This window comes from Ips typographus, linkage group LG1 (assembly GCF_016097725.1).
Source record: "Ips typographus isolate SLU linkage group LG1, UJ_Ityp_2.0, whole genome shotgun sequence".
Classification (NCBI taxonomy): Eukaryota; Metazoa; Arthropoda; class Insecta; order Coleoptera; family Curculionidae; genus Ips; species Ips typographus.
Genome location: NC_138422.1, coordinates 12,268,185 through 12,286,769, shown reverse-complemented (window position 1 = coordinate 12,286,769; position 18,585 = coordinate 12,268,185). Strand labels below are relative to the sequence as shown.

At 35.2% G+C, this 18,585-nt stretch overlaps 4 protein-coding genes across 9 annotated transcripts in view; 1 reads left to right on the top strand and 3 right to left on the bottom strand.

The window, feature by feature from the left end:
* Positions 1-5,268, bottom strand: part of LOC145730572 (rho GTPase-activating protein 20-like) — a 198,144-nt gene extending 192,876 nt beyond the window's left edge. For 2 of the 5 annotated variants that reach the window (XM_081981846.1, XM_081981877.1), the window contains exons 1-2: positions 4,964-5,268; positions 4,666-4,798 (exon numbers count right to left, since the gene is read on the bottom strand). The gene's annotated coding sequence lies outside the window, so the exon portion shown is untranslated. Of the gene's footprint in view, positions 1-4,665; positions 4,799-4,842; positions 4,904-4,963 lie in introns of all 5 variants that reach the window. The other 3 variants (XM_081981861.1, XM_081981870.1, XM_081981852.1) reach the window with 3 other exon arrangements.
* A 142-nt stretch (positions 5,269-5,410) lies between these two features.
* Positions 5,411-8,194, bottom strand: LOC145730646 (uncharacterized). Its single transcript, XM_081981976.1, has 11 exons — positions 7,936-8,194; positions 7,781-7,879; positions 7,505-7,730; positions 7,199-7,457; positions 6,889-7,127; positions 6,648-6,803; positions 6,512-6,592; positions 6,303-6,447; positions 6,095-6,242; positions 5,680-5,822; positions 5,411-5,624 (listed from the first exon to the last, which is right to left on the bottom strand). The coding sequence occupies exons 1-11, from the start codon at positions 8,146-8,148 to the stop codon at positions 5,483-5,485; spliced, it is 1,851 nt and encodes a 616-aa protein (XP_081838102.1). The 5' UTR covers positions 8,149-8,194; the 3' UTR covers positions 5,411-5,482.
* A 305-nt stretch (positions 8,195-8,499) lies between these two features.
* Positions 8,500-9,705, bottom strand: ave (sterile alpha motif domain-containing protein aveugle). 2 transcript variants are annotated; one of them, XM_081982349.1, is made up of 4 exons: positions 9,675-9,705; positions 9,517-9,572; positions 9,242-9,405; positions 8,500-8,701 (listed from the first exon to the last, which is right to left on the bottom strand). In XM_081982349.1, the coding sequence occupies exons 2-4, from the start codon at positions 9,556-9,558 to the stop codon at positions 8,569-8,571; spliced, it is 339 nt and encodes a 112-aa protein (XP_081838475.1). In that variant the 5' UTR covers positions 9,559-9,572; positions 9,675-9,705; the 3' UTR covers positions 8,500-8,568. The 2 variants fall into 2 exon arrangements, with proteins under 2 accessions (XP_081838475.1, XP_081838465.1); XM_081982339.1 differs by having other exon boundaries at positions 9,517-9,704.
* Positions 9,706-10,655: 950 nt separating this feature from the next.
* LOC145730735 (uncharacterized) lies at positions 10,656-18,481 on the top strand. The gene is made up of 6 exons (XM_081982091.1): positions 10,656-10,804; positions 12,436-12,820; positions 14,638-15,085; positions 15,142-15,837; positions 15,891-16,038; positions 17,819-18,481. The coding sequence occupies exons 4-6, from the start codon at positions 15,188-15,190 to the stop codon at positions 17,990-17,992; spliced, it is 972 nt and encodes a 323-aa protein (XP_081838217.1). The 5' UTR covers positions 10,656-10,804; positions 12,436-12,820; positions 14,638-15,085; positions 15,142-15,187; the 3' UTR covers positions 17,993-18,481.
* Positions 18,482-18,585: the final 104 nt, after the last annotated feature.

Below are 18,585 nucleotides of genomic sequence, written 5' to 3'. Positions count from 1 at the left end.
AATTGATTGAATTGATTTATCTTATTTGTTCATAAAACTAATATATCAATGTGATACTATTAAACAAAGAGGCTTGCAGCAAAAAAAAAACTAAAAGAGTCAAGAAAAACACATCTAACTAATCGGATATCTAAATTAGCTTAGGTTGCCAAGTAAATTTTAAAAAACTTTATTTCTTAAAAACGGTAAAACACAGAAAACCGATGCGATGTTTGAAATATTAAATATTAATAATTAAAAAAATAGCGATTGGCAACGTCGCAGAGGATTATTTGACAGTCAAGCTCTTTTTCTGAAGTTGGAAAAGTTTTTCAGTTATTTCAATTAATAAAAGGAAAAAAACAAGTTTTGCAAACTATACTTACTGGACACTCAGGTTTGTTTAAATTGCCAAGCAATATTTCGGTTTTTAAAACCAAAAGTTCTCAAGTTATACGTATTATGTCGACCATTTGGCAACGTCGTACCGACACATTGCCTAACAGCTGATTTCACTGTGTCCTAAAGTTAAGTAAAGTGTGGTTCTTCCATCACAAATGTTCTATATGTTCCCCCTTCTGGGCTGTCACAGTAAAAAGTGTCAAAATCAAACTTTACAACAAACAGCTCAGTTTTAACAGTAAATAACTCGGTTATTGGACGTTTTAGGTAAGAACGCTATACAGGGTGGTCAAAAGAGAATTTCAAGGGCTACAAATTGGTATATTGAACCACCCGATAATTGTCAAAATAACCGAGTTATTGACAATACAATGGAGTTTACAGAGTGATTCATTGAATTTTTAACATCCTTGCAATTTGTTTTAATTTTATTAAAAAAAAAAACAAATATGAATCATAGATATTTGCGTCTACTTTATTCCTAGATAATCTATCAGTATACAGAGTGTCCCAAATTTGAGCATCAAACCAAACTTATAATTTTTATTCGATTTTTGGAATCTACGTCAAATTCTAGGCCTACTTGATGTAAAATGTTTGTATCGATATTCAATTGTTTTTGCTCCTACAGCCTTACTTTGTCCACTCTCCTCGAAAGCAGAAATTCCAAATTTGAGCGAAATTTTGGTGCACTTTTCCAGAAAATCGTCCATAACGCTTATTTGAAACACCCTGTATAAAACGACCGTATAACGAAAGAAAGCTAATGAACGGGGCTATCACGTGACGTTGAGCGGGCACGGCTAAGTTTAGCCCCGTTTAGCCGTTGTTGCCCGCTAGAGGGCGTAAAAGTTGACTCTCGTTTTTTGCATTTTTTGATCAATATCTTAAGACGTTTCAGGTTAGAAATCTGAAGTTTTGACCACAATTGCACCTCGATGGGATGCAACTTTTACCTTCTATACACTTTTTTGAAACCTCGCACCGTTTGACCTTAAAAAATTAAAAACTAGAATTGTCAAGAAATTTCAAGGGAAAAAGTTTAATTTTCAAAATTAACCTCAACTGCCTGGATACCTTTGTTAATAGTACAAAAATGTAAAAAAATAATAATTTTTTTAATTTTCAGATTATCCAATTTTTTCGGAAATTTACCGAAAATTTTCTGAAAAAATTTCCATAAATTAAATTTTCCGGAAATTTTACATACCTGATCAGACGATAATCTGACAGTTATCACGTGACTGCGCTAATCGTTTACAATGGAGTGTCACCTGATTTAAGCTAGCAAAGAATAACCGAACACATCTAAAGATAGCTTTATTTAGGTTGTTGAATCTGAACTGTTAGGAATATAGATGTGGCCCATTTGCACGATAATTTGTATATAATCCTGTAAATGAGTACACCGCAATACCTATCCCATCCATGCATATAGCCCAAATGAGTTCGAGAACAGTTCCTGAACGGTTCAGAATCATAAACCCGAACAAAGCTAATGACACAGTCAAGCTGGTAAAGAACGTTTATCGACATTAAAAGGCCAAAATGGGACAGACTTTGGTTAAGGTACAAACTAGGATTCAAATTTTGCTGAAAACCGTTTCATAGTTTAACGAAGGTTAAGAAGAAGGAAAAACCGGCTTAATCGAGTTTAACAACTGCCTTTATAGTAAACTTAGTTTTGTTCAACTAGATTTTATTATTTGTTTCTGATGAACTGCTTCTAACGCGCTCAGCTTAGCTTCTCAGCATTTTCCCGACACTCCCTAATTTTCTTCAAGACGGCTTAGATAAGTTTGATTTAGTTTAGACTGTGATATATTGCACCTAATCTGTCACATTTACATCTCAGCTAAGCTTAAAGCTGCATTTATATTCACTTCAAAGTCAACTTTGTTATGAAATTGGCAAGCTTGACATATGGACGTTATAGACGTGACATTTACATTAAAGAATGATTATTGGAATTTTATCTTTTCAACTTAAGATTTGTATTAGACAATCACACTTTAAATGCTGAGGTATTTACATGTATCTAACCTAAAATTTTACAGTAAATGGTAAATAGAGAACTGTCAAATTTGAAGTGGACTTGGTAGTTATTGTAAATGTAGCTTAAGTAGTATTTAAAACCGAATTCCTAGTGGGAAAACGGCCATCACTTCAGTTTCAAAGAAGAAACTGGAAGTTTATACGATGAATCACCCTGTACATACGGACATATCTGAAGAATCGAAGAAAGGGTGATTCACACTTCGCTCCGACGCTATTAAATTTACTTTCTTTGTTGTGTTGAGGTTTTAAGGTCAGGACGTTGGCCCTGGGTGCATTCCTTACTCGTTATTAGGATGAATGGAGGAGGCACACGTCAATGACGTCACGCCCATTTAGATTTTGATTTGGTCATAAAAAAATCCAAAGATACGCTCTATGGTCTTGAAGTGTCATCAGCGAGAATATAACTCGGACTCGTTTAAACATCGAGGCTCGTTAGTCGACAGAACGAAAGTTCGTTGATAGCCAAGAAGAACGACATCAGAAAAAGTCGTACCGATTTCCTGAGAGACGCAATGTTCTAACCTAAAACACACACGATTGAACTTTTAACGAAGCATCCGACTAATTTAGCTACAAACTCGATATCAAAACCAGCACACCACGTCACTTGATGCGATTCGAAACCGGTCTTTGGGGAATATTTCAGCTTTTAATTAACCAACGGCTCGTCACTTACTTTGATAGTCGGATACCTATTTTGTTTATTTAATTATTATTAGTGAATCAATTTATGTAATTCTTGACCTGGTTGTTGCTGGTGTCAGGCCAATGAGAATTTTCATTTTTACCACTACAGTGTGTTGCGAAAATAGACCTAGTGAGAAAAGAGATTACCTTGAGAGGTCGTTTATCTGGTTGTTTGTTTACGAAACTTTCAACTTGTTATGTAAATGTACATAGTTTATATGGATTCAGTTCGCAAATGCAACTGAAAACAGGAAAAAAATTATTATAAAAAGTTATCGCGCAATTTACTGTTGAGATTGCATTATAACTAACCCCCTACACTTGGCAGGCATGTAAATTCAAATTAATTAATTATGACGCTACTGACAAATACGTTTACAATGTTGATTGTGCATTAAATACTACTAGTTGATTTATAAGTAGACAGAATAAGAATAAAATAGCAGAAAGACCCAACTGTATAAGTGGTTTATGTTCGTCAATCATGTATAACAGAACATAGGAATTGGCCAGTTTTTATGTTTATTGTTTATTACAGTCTGCATTAAAACCCATATACTAATAAAATAACTAATAAGTCATTAAAGCAGCACATTGTTTCACTGCTTTGTGTCGAACTTGGTTCACCCTGTACAGATGCAAAAAATTATCCTAAAAAGCCCTATTCGAGTTAAAGGTGTATGAAACGAACATTGCAAGTTATGACGTCAACTGAGAGTTGGTCAAATGATAGCTTTATCATAAAATCTGTTTGATGTACTATTATCGGCTCTAGGCAAATGATATACTGGTATGGAGAGTTGAAAAAATATGCAAAAGCAATGAACAGTATGAAGAGAGCCATGGCAATCCAATAATGCTCTTGACGGATGTGACGTTATTTTCTAGTTGACCTGACTTAGGAGAAACTGAGAACCTTGTGACCAACTGTCAAATTACGTCATACCTGCTCCGGCAAACTGACGCCTGTTTTTACCAACTGTATCTTCATCATTAGTTTCTCCATCATATTCATACATTCTTCCCATGGATAATTTTAAATTTTTCCATTTATCTACGATTTGGTAATATTAGCTGAATTCAGCAACAAAACTTTGTTTTAACCTTCTTGTCAAAACAAGAGACGAGAAGAATATAAAGTTTTTCTGATAACTCTTCTCTCATTTTGTTTAATTCCCTGCTATCATCATATCAAATTGCCGCAATTGAAAATGATTATTCTCTTAATTATACTTTATAATTAAACCGCTAAAAGCTTAAATGGCATGTTCAATTAAACGACCACTCGAATCATCATAATATAAACTTTTCGTTGCGATTCGCAAGCAAAAAAGCAGCGCAACTTCAGCTGTCCACCGTCGTAACGACTCTCGTGCTTCAAGTCTTCACAATAATAACCACCGAAACTGCCTGCATTCCTGCAACTTACAAAGTAAAAGATTTTCGCTTGATACGTACATAATTGCAACGGCGTCGAGCCAAAAAGGCGCATTAAATCAAAACGCGAATCGTTCGTATTAAAAACCACATTTTTACCTGCTCTTTGTCCGCGGAGGTGCCATTAAGATGGGGCCAGTCTTGATTTTTTTTTGCGCTCGCTGCCAAAGTCAAAGAGTCAAAAGTGCGACGCGAATTCGTGTGGGCCGCAAATAATGTTGCGGGTCAGTCGCTTTACGAAAAAAAAATAATACATCGTTAACGGTTCAGGAATACCTTTTGATGTTGAGTGATAGTGTGACCCCAATATAGACTGGAATATTTCAGGAATCCCACTCTATGTTGATCAATGCACCTTTAAATTAATTACTACTAGCCAGAAACCCAAAATACCTACCTAGTATCCCTAGAGGGTTAAATCCAACAGCCCTTAAAGTTACATTGACATATAAGTGTCATTCGGAAAAAAATCCTTCAAGAGCACCACCTCAAAAACGGTACGATCCCGTCCGGATCGGGATAAAAACAGCGTCGTCGTTATCGAAACTCCGTAAAAGACCACGCACACTCGACACGTTTGAGGTTATAAACTTAACCTATACATGAGCGCGATCGCCAACTGAAAATGTGGTACCCGAGCGGTACCAAAACGGCAGCGGGGTGTTCAAAGAAACGCGGTTGGCCGACCGCATTGCGTTGCCATGACTTCACCGCAACAGGTAGCCGTTTGTTTTTAGCGACCGGTCCGCGATGGTACCATTTCGGGTCGCCTCGTATACTATCGGCCTGTATGGTACCACAAATTAATGCGGATGGAACGGTGGTGGCGCATAGTTCCGGGGTGTCTGATGGACGATTCAGTTTAATTTCGTTAATAAACATGAGTAGGAACAAAACTTGAATTAAAACGGTCACTTTAACTCTTTAGAAATTTCTCCAGTTTCTTCTGCGTCTCTTTTTCTCTAATTTCTTGCTCGATTTTAGCCAACTCTAAAGGAGTCAGGTTCAGGTAAGAAGACGAGCAAGTTGCCATTTCCTTCTGCCTCATGATGCTTTTTCTATTAATTTACAACACACCAATGTGAAGTAAAACAGTATTGACTCAAATCCTACCTGGAACTTTCGTCTGTAGAAAAACGTCTTTCGTAAGACTGCAATTTGAACATTTCCTTATTGATTAGGGATGAAATGCGGTTTTGACTGTTAGTTTTCAAACTTGGATCTTCACCGGGTGTTGAGGGTAACACTGAGGATGGCTGTAAAAAATTAACAAGAGTATAATCGGTATATGATACTGTTATTGTGCTAGTGGCTAGATCTGTGCAAGATTTTGAGGAGTTGGCAGTGATGCCAATGTTTGTTCCCACAGTTGTAAAAACCGATTAAATCGTGTTACAGGGAATTTTGATAGTCAGACCTGTCCGCGGATCTTTTTCAAGTCATCGCATAATATAATTTGTACTGTTCGTACTTTTGCATCTCAAATGATAATAAATGTGTATACTACCACTTAAAAACTCAAAAATACCTTAACTCTTGGTGTTTTTGGTGGAGGCAATGGTATCTTGTAACGTTCCATACAAGCCGGACAAGTGGTCTGTTTCAAATGAATCCTGACGTGTTCGCTATCCGTGCTAGATCTTCTTCGATTTGATTTTGCATCTTGGTCTTGCAACCTACACGATTCCAACCGAGTTTCCTTAATAATGCTTTATAGGTCATCAAGCTCGGTTTACTTGACTTTATCTAATCCTCTAGCGTCTTCTTCGACGTTTACCTTGTCATTTTCGGTCACGTCGAATTTTTCCTCCATTATGGCAACCACTTCTTCTGGCAAACGTATCGGCTGAATGTTGGGACGTTCTATTATACTCCCACTTGCTAAATTATTCATATTAAGATTTTATCAAAATTGGAATATTACAATATAATATGTAGTAGTTACTTTGCTCAGAACTTCTCCTGCTAGACTTTGAAGAGCCAACACTGGATCTCTTAGGACGATGGTAATAGTCGGCACCATCATCTATACGTTTTTTAAAATTGAATTTTAAAGTAAAAACAGCGTAAAAGGTACAAACCTGAATCGTACTCGACTTTTTTAGTGCAAGCGGCAGCAGCTTTATTCTTTTGGACAAAATTCGTGTCCGCGTGTCTACCAAACTTCTTTTCCGGGTCGATCGATCTTCTAGAAGACTTGTCACTGTAAAGACCTGTTAAGTCTTTTGAAGATTCCTCTATATATGAAAATATTGGCTTATAAAGTGCCTTTAAAATACAGTAGCAATTTGTGCTGCATAAAACTAACTGTGACTCATTTACCTGTTTCTTCTGAAATTCTACGTGACATCTCTCTGAAAGCTTTTCTATCCGAAAACCGTTGAAAATCCTGTTTCGACTCCTCGCAGTGTTCCCCCTGATTCAATTCAGCACGTGACAGTATTTGAAGTACATTCTGCCGTATTTGTTTCACTAAAGTTTCGAGGGTACCACTGATAGTACGGATTTCAAGTTGGATGGATTTGACCCGAAATGGAGCGGTCAGGATGAATGAATCGCAACTGGAATTTTGTAAACGAAAATGTTTTTTGATTGATGTGTGTGTGTGTGTCAGTTTTGGCGTACGCCTAACCTAGTTATCAAAGGGCAGTTCATTAAATCGTCCAAAAAATCCAGAATTTTTGGGGTGGTAAACAGTTTTTTGAGGCAACTAGCGTCGTTAGCCATTTCAAAAATGTCGTAGTTTTTATCAGGGTTGGACTGTCTTAATGCGTTGAGAACTGTGTTGATCAGCTCTCTAACCCGTTCGTTTAACAAAATTCTTGAAGCCAATCTTCCATCGTTGATTAATTCTCTGTTGTTATCAACTTGAGGGCCAAACTCAGTGATTTCTACAAATTTATAATTATTACCTGGATTGGAAAATAATTAAACTTGCCTATTGTGTAAATGGGCATTATGTTGGTCATGCGTTGCTCCTGATGTATGTTTTTTCTTTTAGAACGTTCTAGTAAGCGTTCTAAAGGGGAATGTACTTTGCACATACGAGCTAACTTTTTTTTGGGCGGTGTCAAACACTCGGCTCTGTGAGCGGAAATAAGGTGTAAACATAAGATTTTCTCCTTGTCAATTTCGTCATTTGTAAAAAGCATGTTGTGTATTTCCTGTTGAACTTTATCTGATTATACCAAAATTTATTTTAAGCAAACCTTACTTCATAATCCAAACTTGAATATTTAGTTCCTGAAAAATCACCCACTGAAGTTGTACATTTGTCCAACTCGGACGAAGGAATAAAATATTTGCTCAACATCTGCGGAAATTAGTGAATTTATAGTTCGAACAGTAAATCTAATAAAACCATTCAACCTCATCCGAACTGAAATCTGCATTCAAACTGCTTTTGGAGTATTTCACCCTGAAGTCCTGTTTGTCGTTCTTCAAATTCCGAAGAGCCGTTTTCTTCTCCTTTTCCAAATAGCTCAGTTCAGTGTTGAGATTGTTTTGTTCAGCACGGTTTTTTACCAGCGCGACCGATAATCGGCTGTTTCTGTCCAAGGATTTGGTGGGGTAGAGAGCCATTTTTGTGATACCTTGAAAAATTTTGTAGTCAGTTGTCAAATTAACTGACAATTGCAGTCAAATGACACTGTGGGGTTTTCGGTTTCATGATTATAATGTATAACCCATATTAATATAGGTATGTGCTGGATAACTCTGTTAGTACAAGAGTGGAGAACAATCTTTAAATTAGGACATAAATATGAAAATCTAAGCAAATAAACTTCCACAGCACAGAATATTTAACTGAGAATTAGAATATCTTTCTTCAGCCGTATTAGTTCACCACGGTGTCGAGACAGCAACTTTTACAGTACAGAATGGGATGATAATGGGAAGAGAAAGGACGTGTAAAAACTAAAAACAATATAATAATAGTAAACGAATTTATTTGAAATAACCATAATATAGTATCAAAATGTAGGTCTAATCGACTTAAAATTAAGTACGTGAAAGATCCAAACAGTTAGTCCTAAACTGCAAATCTCTGATTTCAATAATATCAGTTTTCAATCGTATCTTTAAAATTTGCCTCCATATTGCTTCTCTGTGGACGGAATCGGTAATTCCAAGTCTAGACAACACAAAAAATAGCACAAATAGATAAGAAAACATGCACATAATACTAAAAGTATTTGGTAAAATAAGGAAATGTTCAAATAAACAGTTAATCTTCAAACATAACCAAACAAACAGCCAGCTGGGGCTTTTGTAATTCTTTTACTTTTCTAAGGGGAGCAGGCAAAAATAGCTTTTCTGGCTTCAAAAATTTGTAATTAACTTGGAAATATAAAAGTTGGAATTTACTCTTTTCAGAGAAAAGACATAAATATTAACAGAAGTGCTAAACTATAAAAGTATTTTTTACTTTTCACAGTTTTTAGAACTTTAAAATCTTGTATGTCAAAACTCATAGTGAATAAAGTAATAGAAAGGTGAAAAGATGAAAAAGGTTTTGAATGTGCTATTTTTCTTCTTTATCACTTAAAGACATTTAACCCCCAAACATTTCTGTTTTTGTAATATTAGTATATAATAAAAAAACTGAAAGTTTATAGAAATAATTCAAACAAGGTTTTTTATGTTATAATTTTAAATGTGCAGATCAACTTACCTGACTAATGAATTATCATTCATCCTAATTAGTGCTCGTCCATTAATTTCGTGTTGAACAAAATTATCTGCATACAAAGGATGGTAGTCTCCACAATGCCTGCGAAGCCAATTTTGTACATCTCTAATATTCCACTCATAGACTGACTTTGGCTTGTCAGTTTTCTGTAATGAAAAAGAATTATAACCAAGTTTTGAACTATTATTTACTATCTGTTTTACATTGTACTGATGCTGGAAAATCTTTCAAAATTAAAAATAGTTTAGTGTACTCACTCTGGATTTATTGCTAGGGTTGTTTGGAGTTTCTTCAACCATTATTCCGTTCAAGACTACATGTAAATATAAAGAAAAACATGTAATGATAATAAAACCAGAGATTTAATAAAACATATAATACTACTTAAAATGATAAATTTTTGTATTTAATTCACCATCACCAAAAGTAAACAAATCAAAATGTATTCTACCGTTCTATCAGCTGTGATTGGAATAATTATTTATGTCATTCTAGACACGGCGCTTGCAGGATCACATGACATATTAACTAATTTCTGTAAGTATATCACGTGACCGAATGGTTTATATCGACGTTGCTTGATGCACCTTTTGTGCTAGGTAGATAACCAGCAATACAATTGTAATTGTATTGATTAATAACAGTAATTGTAATAATGCTGTTACACTTATTACAAGTAGTACAAGTACATCAATTGTAATATTTGTAACTGTGTTCTTCATTTTTAAAAACAGATTACAGAAGACATGTGTAACTACTTTTTGCAAAAGCTACGATCTTTACATTGAAAATATAGTGAAAGAAACTGTAAACATATCAAAAATTAACAGAAACATTTGGACTAAGGTTGTCTTATTTATTTATATGTATATCTATTTATTGTAATTTTAATAATACAGACAAGTCTTTCTATGAAGCTGGAACGTACCTAAAGTTCTAATTACCATAGTTTATTACAAAGCAGAAATTTTCTGAAAAACTTAGTCCTTCTAGTTGAACTAAGAGTTCAATTCGTAACATTTAAAATACCATTTTCGTTTGTAATACGCTTTGCACAAGTTATTCATATTCAACCTTGGAAACCAATCGATTTTTCCGGGAAACGTACGTAACGATAATTTTCCAGAAAGCTACGTGGAGCTTGCGTCACCACCCTCTATTAAATTGCATAAACATCGCAAATTTGATTGTCACGTAAAAGCTAATTGTATGCCCTTTTGTGAAACATGAAAGAGAAAATAATGGGGATTGTAATATAACTTTTGGAATGTCTGTAGCGCTTCAACCCTCCCTGATAATAGGGTGCAACCCCTGTAAGACAACGTGGGATGTGGGGTCACTGGAAACATTACACCACTGTGTATCGATCCAGAAACTTTCTGGTATAAAGCCCTGATACGTATCCAGTCGTCGTAGTATACGATTCAAGCAGCTGCCACCAACATCAGCGATTTTCCCGGTTATCGTCTGGATAAAGTCTGGAATAACTGTCTTTGTTCGGGAATGTATTGTGCCATTTGCGCAATTTGATCCGACTACAGCCAGGTAAGAATCCTTTTATTGAGTTTTTGGTTATAATCAGTCATGCAATGCAATTAATAATATTTACATAATTTCTGAAATTAATCAAACAAATATAAGATATATGTGTTGTGTATACATAATACATTTTTTTCTGGAAAATTATCCAAAAAAATTTGAATAAGACGCAGTTTTCGGTGTTATTGGTTTTATGAAATACCGCAGACGGGGTCAGCTTTTCTGCCAAGAAATCATGAAAAGTCTCAGAGGCGTCCCACTGTCTGGGTAATTACCAGCTGAATAGCTTCAATTGAATATAAAATTAATGCATTGCGCACTCCACTGCGGGATTTCGTCATGTCCGGAGCTTAATGAAGCCAGCACGTTTCGAAACGAACCTCTTTACTGATAATTCCGGTTATTACTGCATATTATTGTTTTAAAACAAAGTACAGCTGATATTTCCGGAGATAAAAATAATACTTAATACACAGTTTATGATTGTGTTTTTCCAAGTTTAAAATATAACCATTCGTGGATTTGGCACTTCAAACAATCACATGTGAATTAATTATGATTTATGGCAAGTTAAGCCAAATATGTTGAACAAAACCGTATCAATCAGAATAGGGATTAAACAATAACAGAATACTCATTTTCCTGCCAAGAAATAAAATTCTCAGACCGTATTTTTTTTTGTTTAATAATAGCAGTTTTTGTTTTGATTTGCCTAAGTGTTTACTGGCAAAAATTACACTTGACACTGTAAGAAATACACTTTTTAATATTTCCTTATTTTTGTGTTTTTTTTTACTCGATTTTGTTTCTTAGTTTTTCTTAAATAATTATTAATACTTATTTCTATTCATATATCAGTTTAAAGCTCAACACTCTGTATTTTTATAATTTTATATATAGGGTGTTCGAGTTTTTTTCTAGCAACCATGCCTTTTATGTCTAACAATTGACTTTTAACTTGCATCACAGTAAATTGTTTTTTCTAGAGTACAGTAAGTACAAGTATCCACTTTTTACATAGGAAATACAGAGAATTTATACAGGTTTTTTTATGCTATTCTTTAATGTGCATCTTAGGTTTCTGATTCGTGTGCATGCTAACTTGAGGAGGAGTCAAAAATTCGAGCAAAAATGTCAACATTTTTCGACCTTTTCCAGTTTCTCTCGTAAACTAAGAATATTTTGTGTTAAAATGCTTCAGTGGAATAAACAACATTTTTGAAAATGTTAATAATCACTAGAGAAGAAAGTTTTGGCTTTAGGATTATGTATCCCCTTTTCACTTAATTATGTTAACACCTATAAGTGAAAAACTCAGAAAAGTACTAAAATTGTGGTTCTCGAGGTCGAAAACTTAGAATAGACCTTCTTGAGTACTTCCAAGTAATTTATCAAAATTCAATTGACTTTTCGAGCTTATTGACGTTTCTAACGGCATTATTATGTACGCTAACTTTATACTGATGCGGGGAAAGTAATATTCGTATGACTGTATCTTTAATAATAATTATGGATAATAATACACTTTAATTGCTAAAATTACCTATTATACTACTCAATAAAAACAAAAATTTTCCGGCACCCAGGTGAATGCGCTGGTAATTCATATAACGTTTAATTACTTTTTCCTTTTTCAGATGTTGTTCATAATGAGATTGCTGTCCATAAACTGGTGTTCCTACGACCATTTATCAGCCTCTAGTTACTATTATCAGACTGAGTGTAATAAAAATAATTTTTCCGGTGGTGCGATCGCCTTATTTTAAAATATCGACGCGACCCATATCCGATACACAGTTTTTGGTGACACACCGTGTATACACATTTCGAGTTTTCCAAAAAATTACTTGGTGAACGTAGGCGAGCTTTGATTGGTGGGGGGTACTTTGTATACGGAACGAACAAATATTTATAGGCGACGCGTGTAGTACCGTAATCGATCCAGTTCGAGTGTTTCGGTTAGGCGAATAGGAACAGAGCGACTAGCTTTCTTTGTTTAGCTGCGATTTACACGTTGTATGGGTAAGTACTTTTGTATTTTTTTTTAATGGAACGAGTTTCGCTTGTTTTAAGCTTTGATGATGTGCACATTTAAAATCTCAAATTGTGTTGAGGTTGAGGAAAAATTGTAACAAGGTTAAAGGAGTGATATAGTAAAATCAGGACAGTGTTAGATAATTGGTTTTGTCAATTTTGCAGCGTAAAATCTATAGCATCATTGCTCCACAATAGTTACGCGACCTCGATAGGCAGAAATTAATTACTGTTATTGTCACATACCTGAGATAAGAGCCTTAAGCAAATATTCAACATTTGCTAATATTCTTTTGTATTTCAACCAAATTATTTAAAAAAAATGGGTATTTATTCTAGTTATAAGACCTTTGTAATCTCACTTTATTAATACTAATAAAATGGCATTTTCCGCACCTCTAAAATATTTATCTGAAATGATTATTTGCACGCTATTTATGCGAACCCGATTTCTCTTTCCGTTCCATATGTGCATCGACACGTCCAATCTTTATTAGGAAACCGTAACAATGCAATTCCATTGAAACCATCGAGTCATGTACTCAGTAATTGCAAATAACCATAAACTAGAGCACAAAGAAACAGCGAATAAACTTGTTTTTTTCATTTTGCAGGAAAGATTCTAAAATAAACGTGACTGGAAACTCATCACGTGCGCTTCACTATGTAAAGTGCGTTTTTGAGATATTTACATGAAAAAGTCGCTTTCTTCCTCAGAAACATGCAAGAAAATTGAGGATGAATATTGTTTGCCAACTATACGCAAAGTTGCGTAGGTTTTTTGTCTCAGTTTAGCCGGTAATATTGACTTTATTAATAGACTTGTTTCTTAAAGGTTAATGCCAACTCACTGCTGTCGTCAATCGCATATAATTTTATAAAACGCCCATTTACAAAGAACTGTCTATTAATGTACACACTTTGTAACGTTGTTTATCACTTTTATGACTCAGTATAACACTAGGCTGCTAATAAGATTAACGTTGTATTTCCTGGAAAAAAATTCAGACTATGGTTTGTGTTCACCAAACTGACATGGGTTTTTACTAGTTTTTATCCAAATTAAAAGAGGAAATTACTGGAACTATTTTGTATAGAGATTAAAATATTTTATGTTTGGTCTAGAACCTGATGAGTGTGTTCATTTCTAGTAATACCAATATTTCTTGTAGCTGCGTATGGAAAAGTGAAAATTTAGCAGAATTTTTCAGGTTTTTGAAGTGATTTTACATCCTAACTGCCAACATCTTAAAATCATGTAATTTACAAAACAACAGCTAGTGTCTATGCTTTTATAAAACCGGCATCAAATTAGTATTTTTAGTAGTTTTATAAAGAACCTGTATGTAACATGTAAACAACACGGCAATAATTTTATAATAACTTCAAGAGAGAAATAAAGTTCTCTAGAGTTGAATTGACCGCTAACCTCAACCATGTTCTGGATTTTAAATCTGCAATCATTTAAATACTCAAAAGGGCAGTTAACCAAAACTTAGATGTTCATTTAGCTTTGAATTGACGGAGATTTGATTGATACAATATTCGAGTGAACTCCACATGTGAATAGTTTGTGATCAGTCAAAAAAAAGTGACAAGTTTGACTAATCACAAACTACCAACACATGTGGACTTACCATAATGGAAGGACATTTGTGAAAAACTCTTTTCAGAAGAAAATTAATATTCGACAATCAAATTTTAAGCCCCAGAGGAGAATTATTCCCGAAGAGAGAATCTCCATCAATCACATTTGCAATTAACATCTTAGAATTTAATTAACAATTTATTTTCGTTAATTCCAGAGCGTGAGAAACTATTACATAATCCATCACTGCAACCGAACTGCAGTGGAATCGGATCAATCCTAACCACACCCGAGCAACATGACTCCTGCGGTCCTTCATCTAACGGCGTCCTCGGTGGTGCGGCCCCAAGTCGAAACTTGGGAGGGCCGATCGTCGAGGAGGCCGCTGAGAGGGCCTCCAGCAGCCCCACGGTGGGACGTTGGGGCTGCGAATGGCCGAGTTGACTCGCGACTGTCGAGAGTCGTGGTCCCAGTCGAACCCTCCTAGGGTTCACCGGAGTCACTCCCGATGAGGAGGGAGTAGAGAGTCCGGATTTTTTGCTAGCCGACGCCGGCTTCGAACACCGCAACGAACTCATCGAGTACGACCAGGTCAACGGGTACTGGCCGCCCGCGCATCCTTTGCCTTTACCTAAATGGGCGGCTGAACCTTTGAAACCTCTAAAGTATGTAATCATCACACTCAAGTACACACAATATTTAATGGTGTATTAAATTGCAGGCTAAAAAACATCAGAGAGTATGAAGTACTTGCCGGTAAAATCGAAATGGAGTTGCAAAAACTTCTGGAGGAGCACAATTACGATACCGTAGGCAATTTTCTGGAGTTGTTCGAAAACTTCAAAAAAAGCGGCATGAGGAGCGCAATTGAGTTCTTCCACTCGTACACTCCAAGAATCACCGACGAACACCACACCTGCGTGGGACTGGCCTTAGAGCTGCGCCATCGTTTGAGAAAACTGGAAAGCAAATACACCAACATCACCAAACACTTGTGTCTAGTGTCTTGCGAGGAAAACATCGACTCAGTCGATGGATACACAGCCTTAAGAGACACTTTCGACACTATGCCGTCCACGTTGGAAAAGGAGCATTGTTTGATGTGCCTGAAATTTGATATCAACGGCAGAAGCGGGGTGTTGCTGTGCGACCCTGGCTACCACGTGGGCAGAGTTGTTACTGTCATGGCGGACGGTGCCTACCCTCATACAGGGTGGTTTGTTCAGTCGGAAGAAAGTGGCGTGCGCAAAGAGTACAACTACTCCTTCTGCACCTCCAAGGGGACGTTCGTACAGTGGGATGAAAAAACCACTAAAGACGGCTCCATGGAGGAGTTTACCGGTATCATTTACGTGGAACGTCCTTACCTAACTGCGGTAGATGTCACTGAACGCAGAAATTTAATTTACCCCTTCAGGTAAGTTTGTTTGATTAGTGGTTGAGTAACACAATTAAGGTTTTTTTTTTCAGGAGTTTATTGTCAAGAGATGCAAAAGGTCACTTAATAGCGGGTGTGTACTTCAAGGTGAAGCCAAAATGCGATGAGTTCACGGTGTTCTATCAAAATATGGGCAAACAGAGAGTAAAAATGAGCTTTTCATCTTTGCAACAATCCGAGGTGAGTTTTTATTAAATTTAAACTAATTTTCAAATGCGAAGCTCGGAGAATAACTTGCATGATCAATTTTTGAACTGTAACTTACTTTTTGGATAGCATTTTAATAGGGAATACCGATTTCGATTTGGACATATTCTGATGATCACTATTCAGGATAACTGATTTTAAAGAAACTTCTTAGAAGTTAAATAGTCGTTGTTCTTGCTAAGGTTATTCTGCTTGATCTAATACAAAATGACCATTTTTAAGAATATGTCATTATTCCGGAAAACCAGAGAGATGATATAAATAGCCTTCTAATGACACCACTTTTATTGTTTAATATAACTTTTGCATTGCTGCATTTTTTAAAAAGCACTTCAAATGTTTCGTGAGTTTCAATGTTTTATTGATGTGCACTACATGTGCACCAGTGCAATCGATCAATTTTTTGTTCTGTTTATGGCGGATTGCACCAACGTAATTAAGAGCACCTTAGAGTTCACCTAGACATAGTTGTGATTTGACTGTGACAAATCACGTGCAAAATGTCATAGTCAAATTAAAACCTAGCCTAGAGTGCCCTTAAATACTTACCAACAACTTTAACTTATTTTCGCTAGAATTTACTACACCATTTACACATGTAGTTTAGAAAATATCACTTGGATTTTAAAAATATAAATTGGATTTCAGAATCTATAACTTGTATTTCATTATCGTAAATTTGGTTTTAGAAAACGTAAGTTGTATTTCAGATTCGTCACTTGTATTTAAGAAAAGGTCACTTGTATTTTAGAACGCGGTATTTCTAATTTCAGATGTTTTTGTGTTTCTATGGGGTTATTAGTTCATTGTTTTTTTTTAATATCACTTTAAGCAAAAAAACCCGCCCATCGGGAGTATTAATTTATATAAAATATACAGGGTGTCCCATAACTATATGACAATCTCTCGGTGGCATACAGGGGAGGTCAAAATAATACGATTTGTTCATATAATTAATTTTTTTTAAAGTCACTTCTAAGGGAAATATCGAGCCCCAAAGAACTGCCTACTAATTAACGTTTTTGGCCGTAACTTTTGAAACACTTTGTATATTGTAATGATTATTGGGTTTAATGTTTTATCCTTCTATTTGACATGAAAACCAGGTATCTCGTCTTCCAAACGCCGGAACTAACTGGACCTAAGACACAATTTGCTTAAACTTTAACAGCTGTCATTATTTTCAGCTGCAAACGCCATTAATGGATACTCTTAACATTTTTATCGAAAAATTGTATTCTTCTTTTATTTCGATAAAATAAACGGATTTCGAGATAAATCGATTTTTCATTGAACTGCTTAAACCACAATGTACTTTTTTTACTTATTTACTTTTTTTATTAACTTTTTTTGGTCCACTTTAATTTTCCAAATTACAAATGACCATGTCTAAAATCCAACTGCTCTTTTCTATAATACAAGTGACATATGAAATACAAATTGCAATTTCGAAAATCAAAGTTATTATTCTAAAATTGAAAGTACCTTTTCTGAAATACAACTGATATTTTTCAAATCCATCTTATGGTTTCTAAAATTCAACTGACGCTTCCTAAACTACATGTGTAAATGGTGTAGAATTAGGAAATTTGGATACTGACTTGAGTATAGTTTGTGGCAGCAAAAACTTGGTCTGGTGTCATAATGGTCTGGTCTATTTATTTAAGTGCTCGTATCATATCGCGTTAATCTTTTCATTAGACCACCCTGTATTTGAATTCTTTCCTTACTTATAAAATTTTTTAAATTCTAGATAAACGAAGACATTTTGAGCATAATCAACATGGCCAATGATCAGCTCAGGATGCCCAAAGGCAAACTGCTCAGGACCCTTCAAAGATGCGGGCAACTACTCGGAGACGGCCATTACTTAAGAGAAACTCTCGCCATTGAAAATCTTATTAACGTCATGTCAGAAAACAATTAAGTACTAATAGGTATTTTGTTTATTAAGTTTACTTGCAACCTGCACAAAGGTTGAGTATTATTTAAACTTAGTGAAATCCGGTCTTGTTGTCTATACAAGTTTCAATTATTGTGTCATTTTATTGTAGTAGTTGGTACTCTATTTAACGATTTGTAGCCATTGTTTGGAATGACGGTAGGTTGACTGTAGTAACATATTGAGGTAATGCTTACTGTAGTAGAGTTGCCAAACTATGTTGGAAAAGTAGGTTACTTGTATTGGTTGCTTTACTTATAATAGATTAGCGACTGTAATATCAATTTTTAATTAAAACTCGCTTTTTCCATTTTTAGCTCTGTTTGCCTTATCAATATTACTGTATGCAAATCTACCAATTATTTATTATACCTACCAGTTAGAATTATTAGATATTATAGTTTCAATACTGTACTTTAGTATTCCTTTAGATTTGGGTGCTGGTTTGCTGACAAAATAAAACTTTTAGTTAGAGACTGCGTTTTATTTCACAAAACTGCTATAAACAAAGTTTTTCTAGAAATTGCTTAATAGGTACTGTAAAACGTGAGCGATTCCACAAATAAAGTGGATATTTA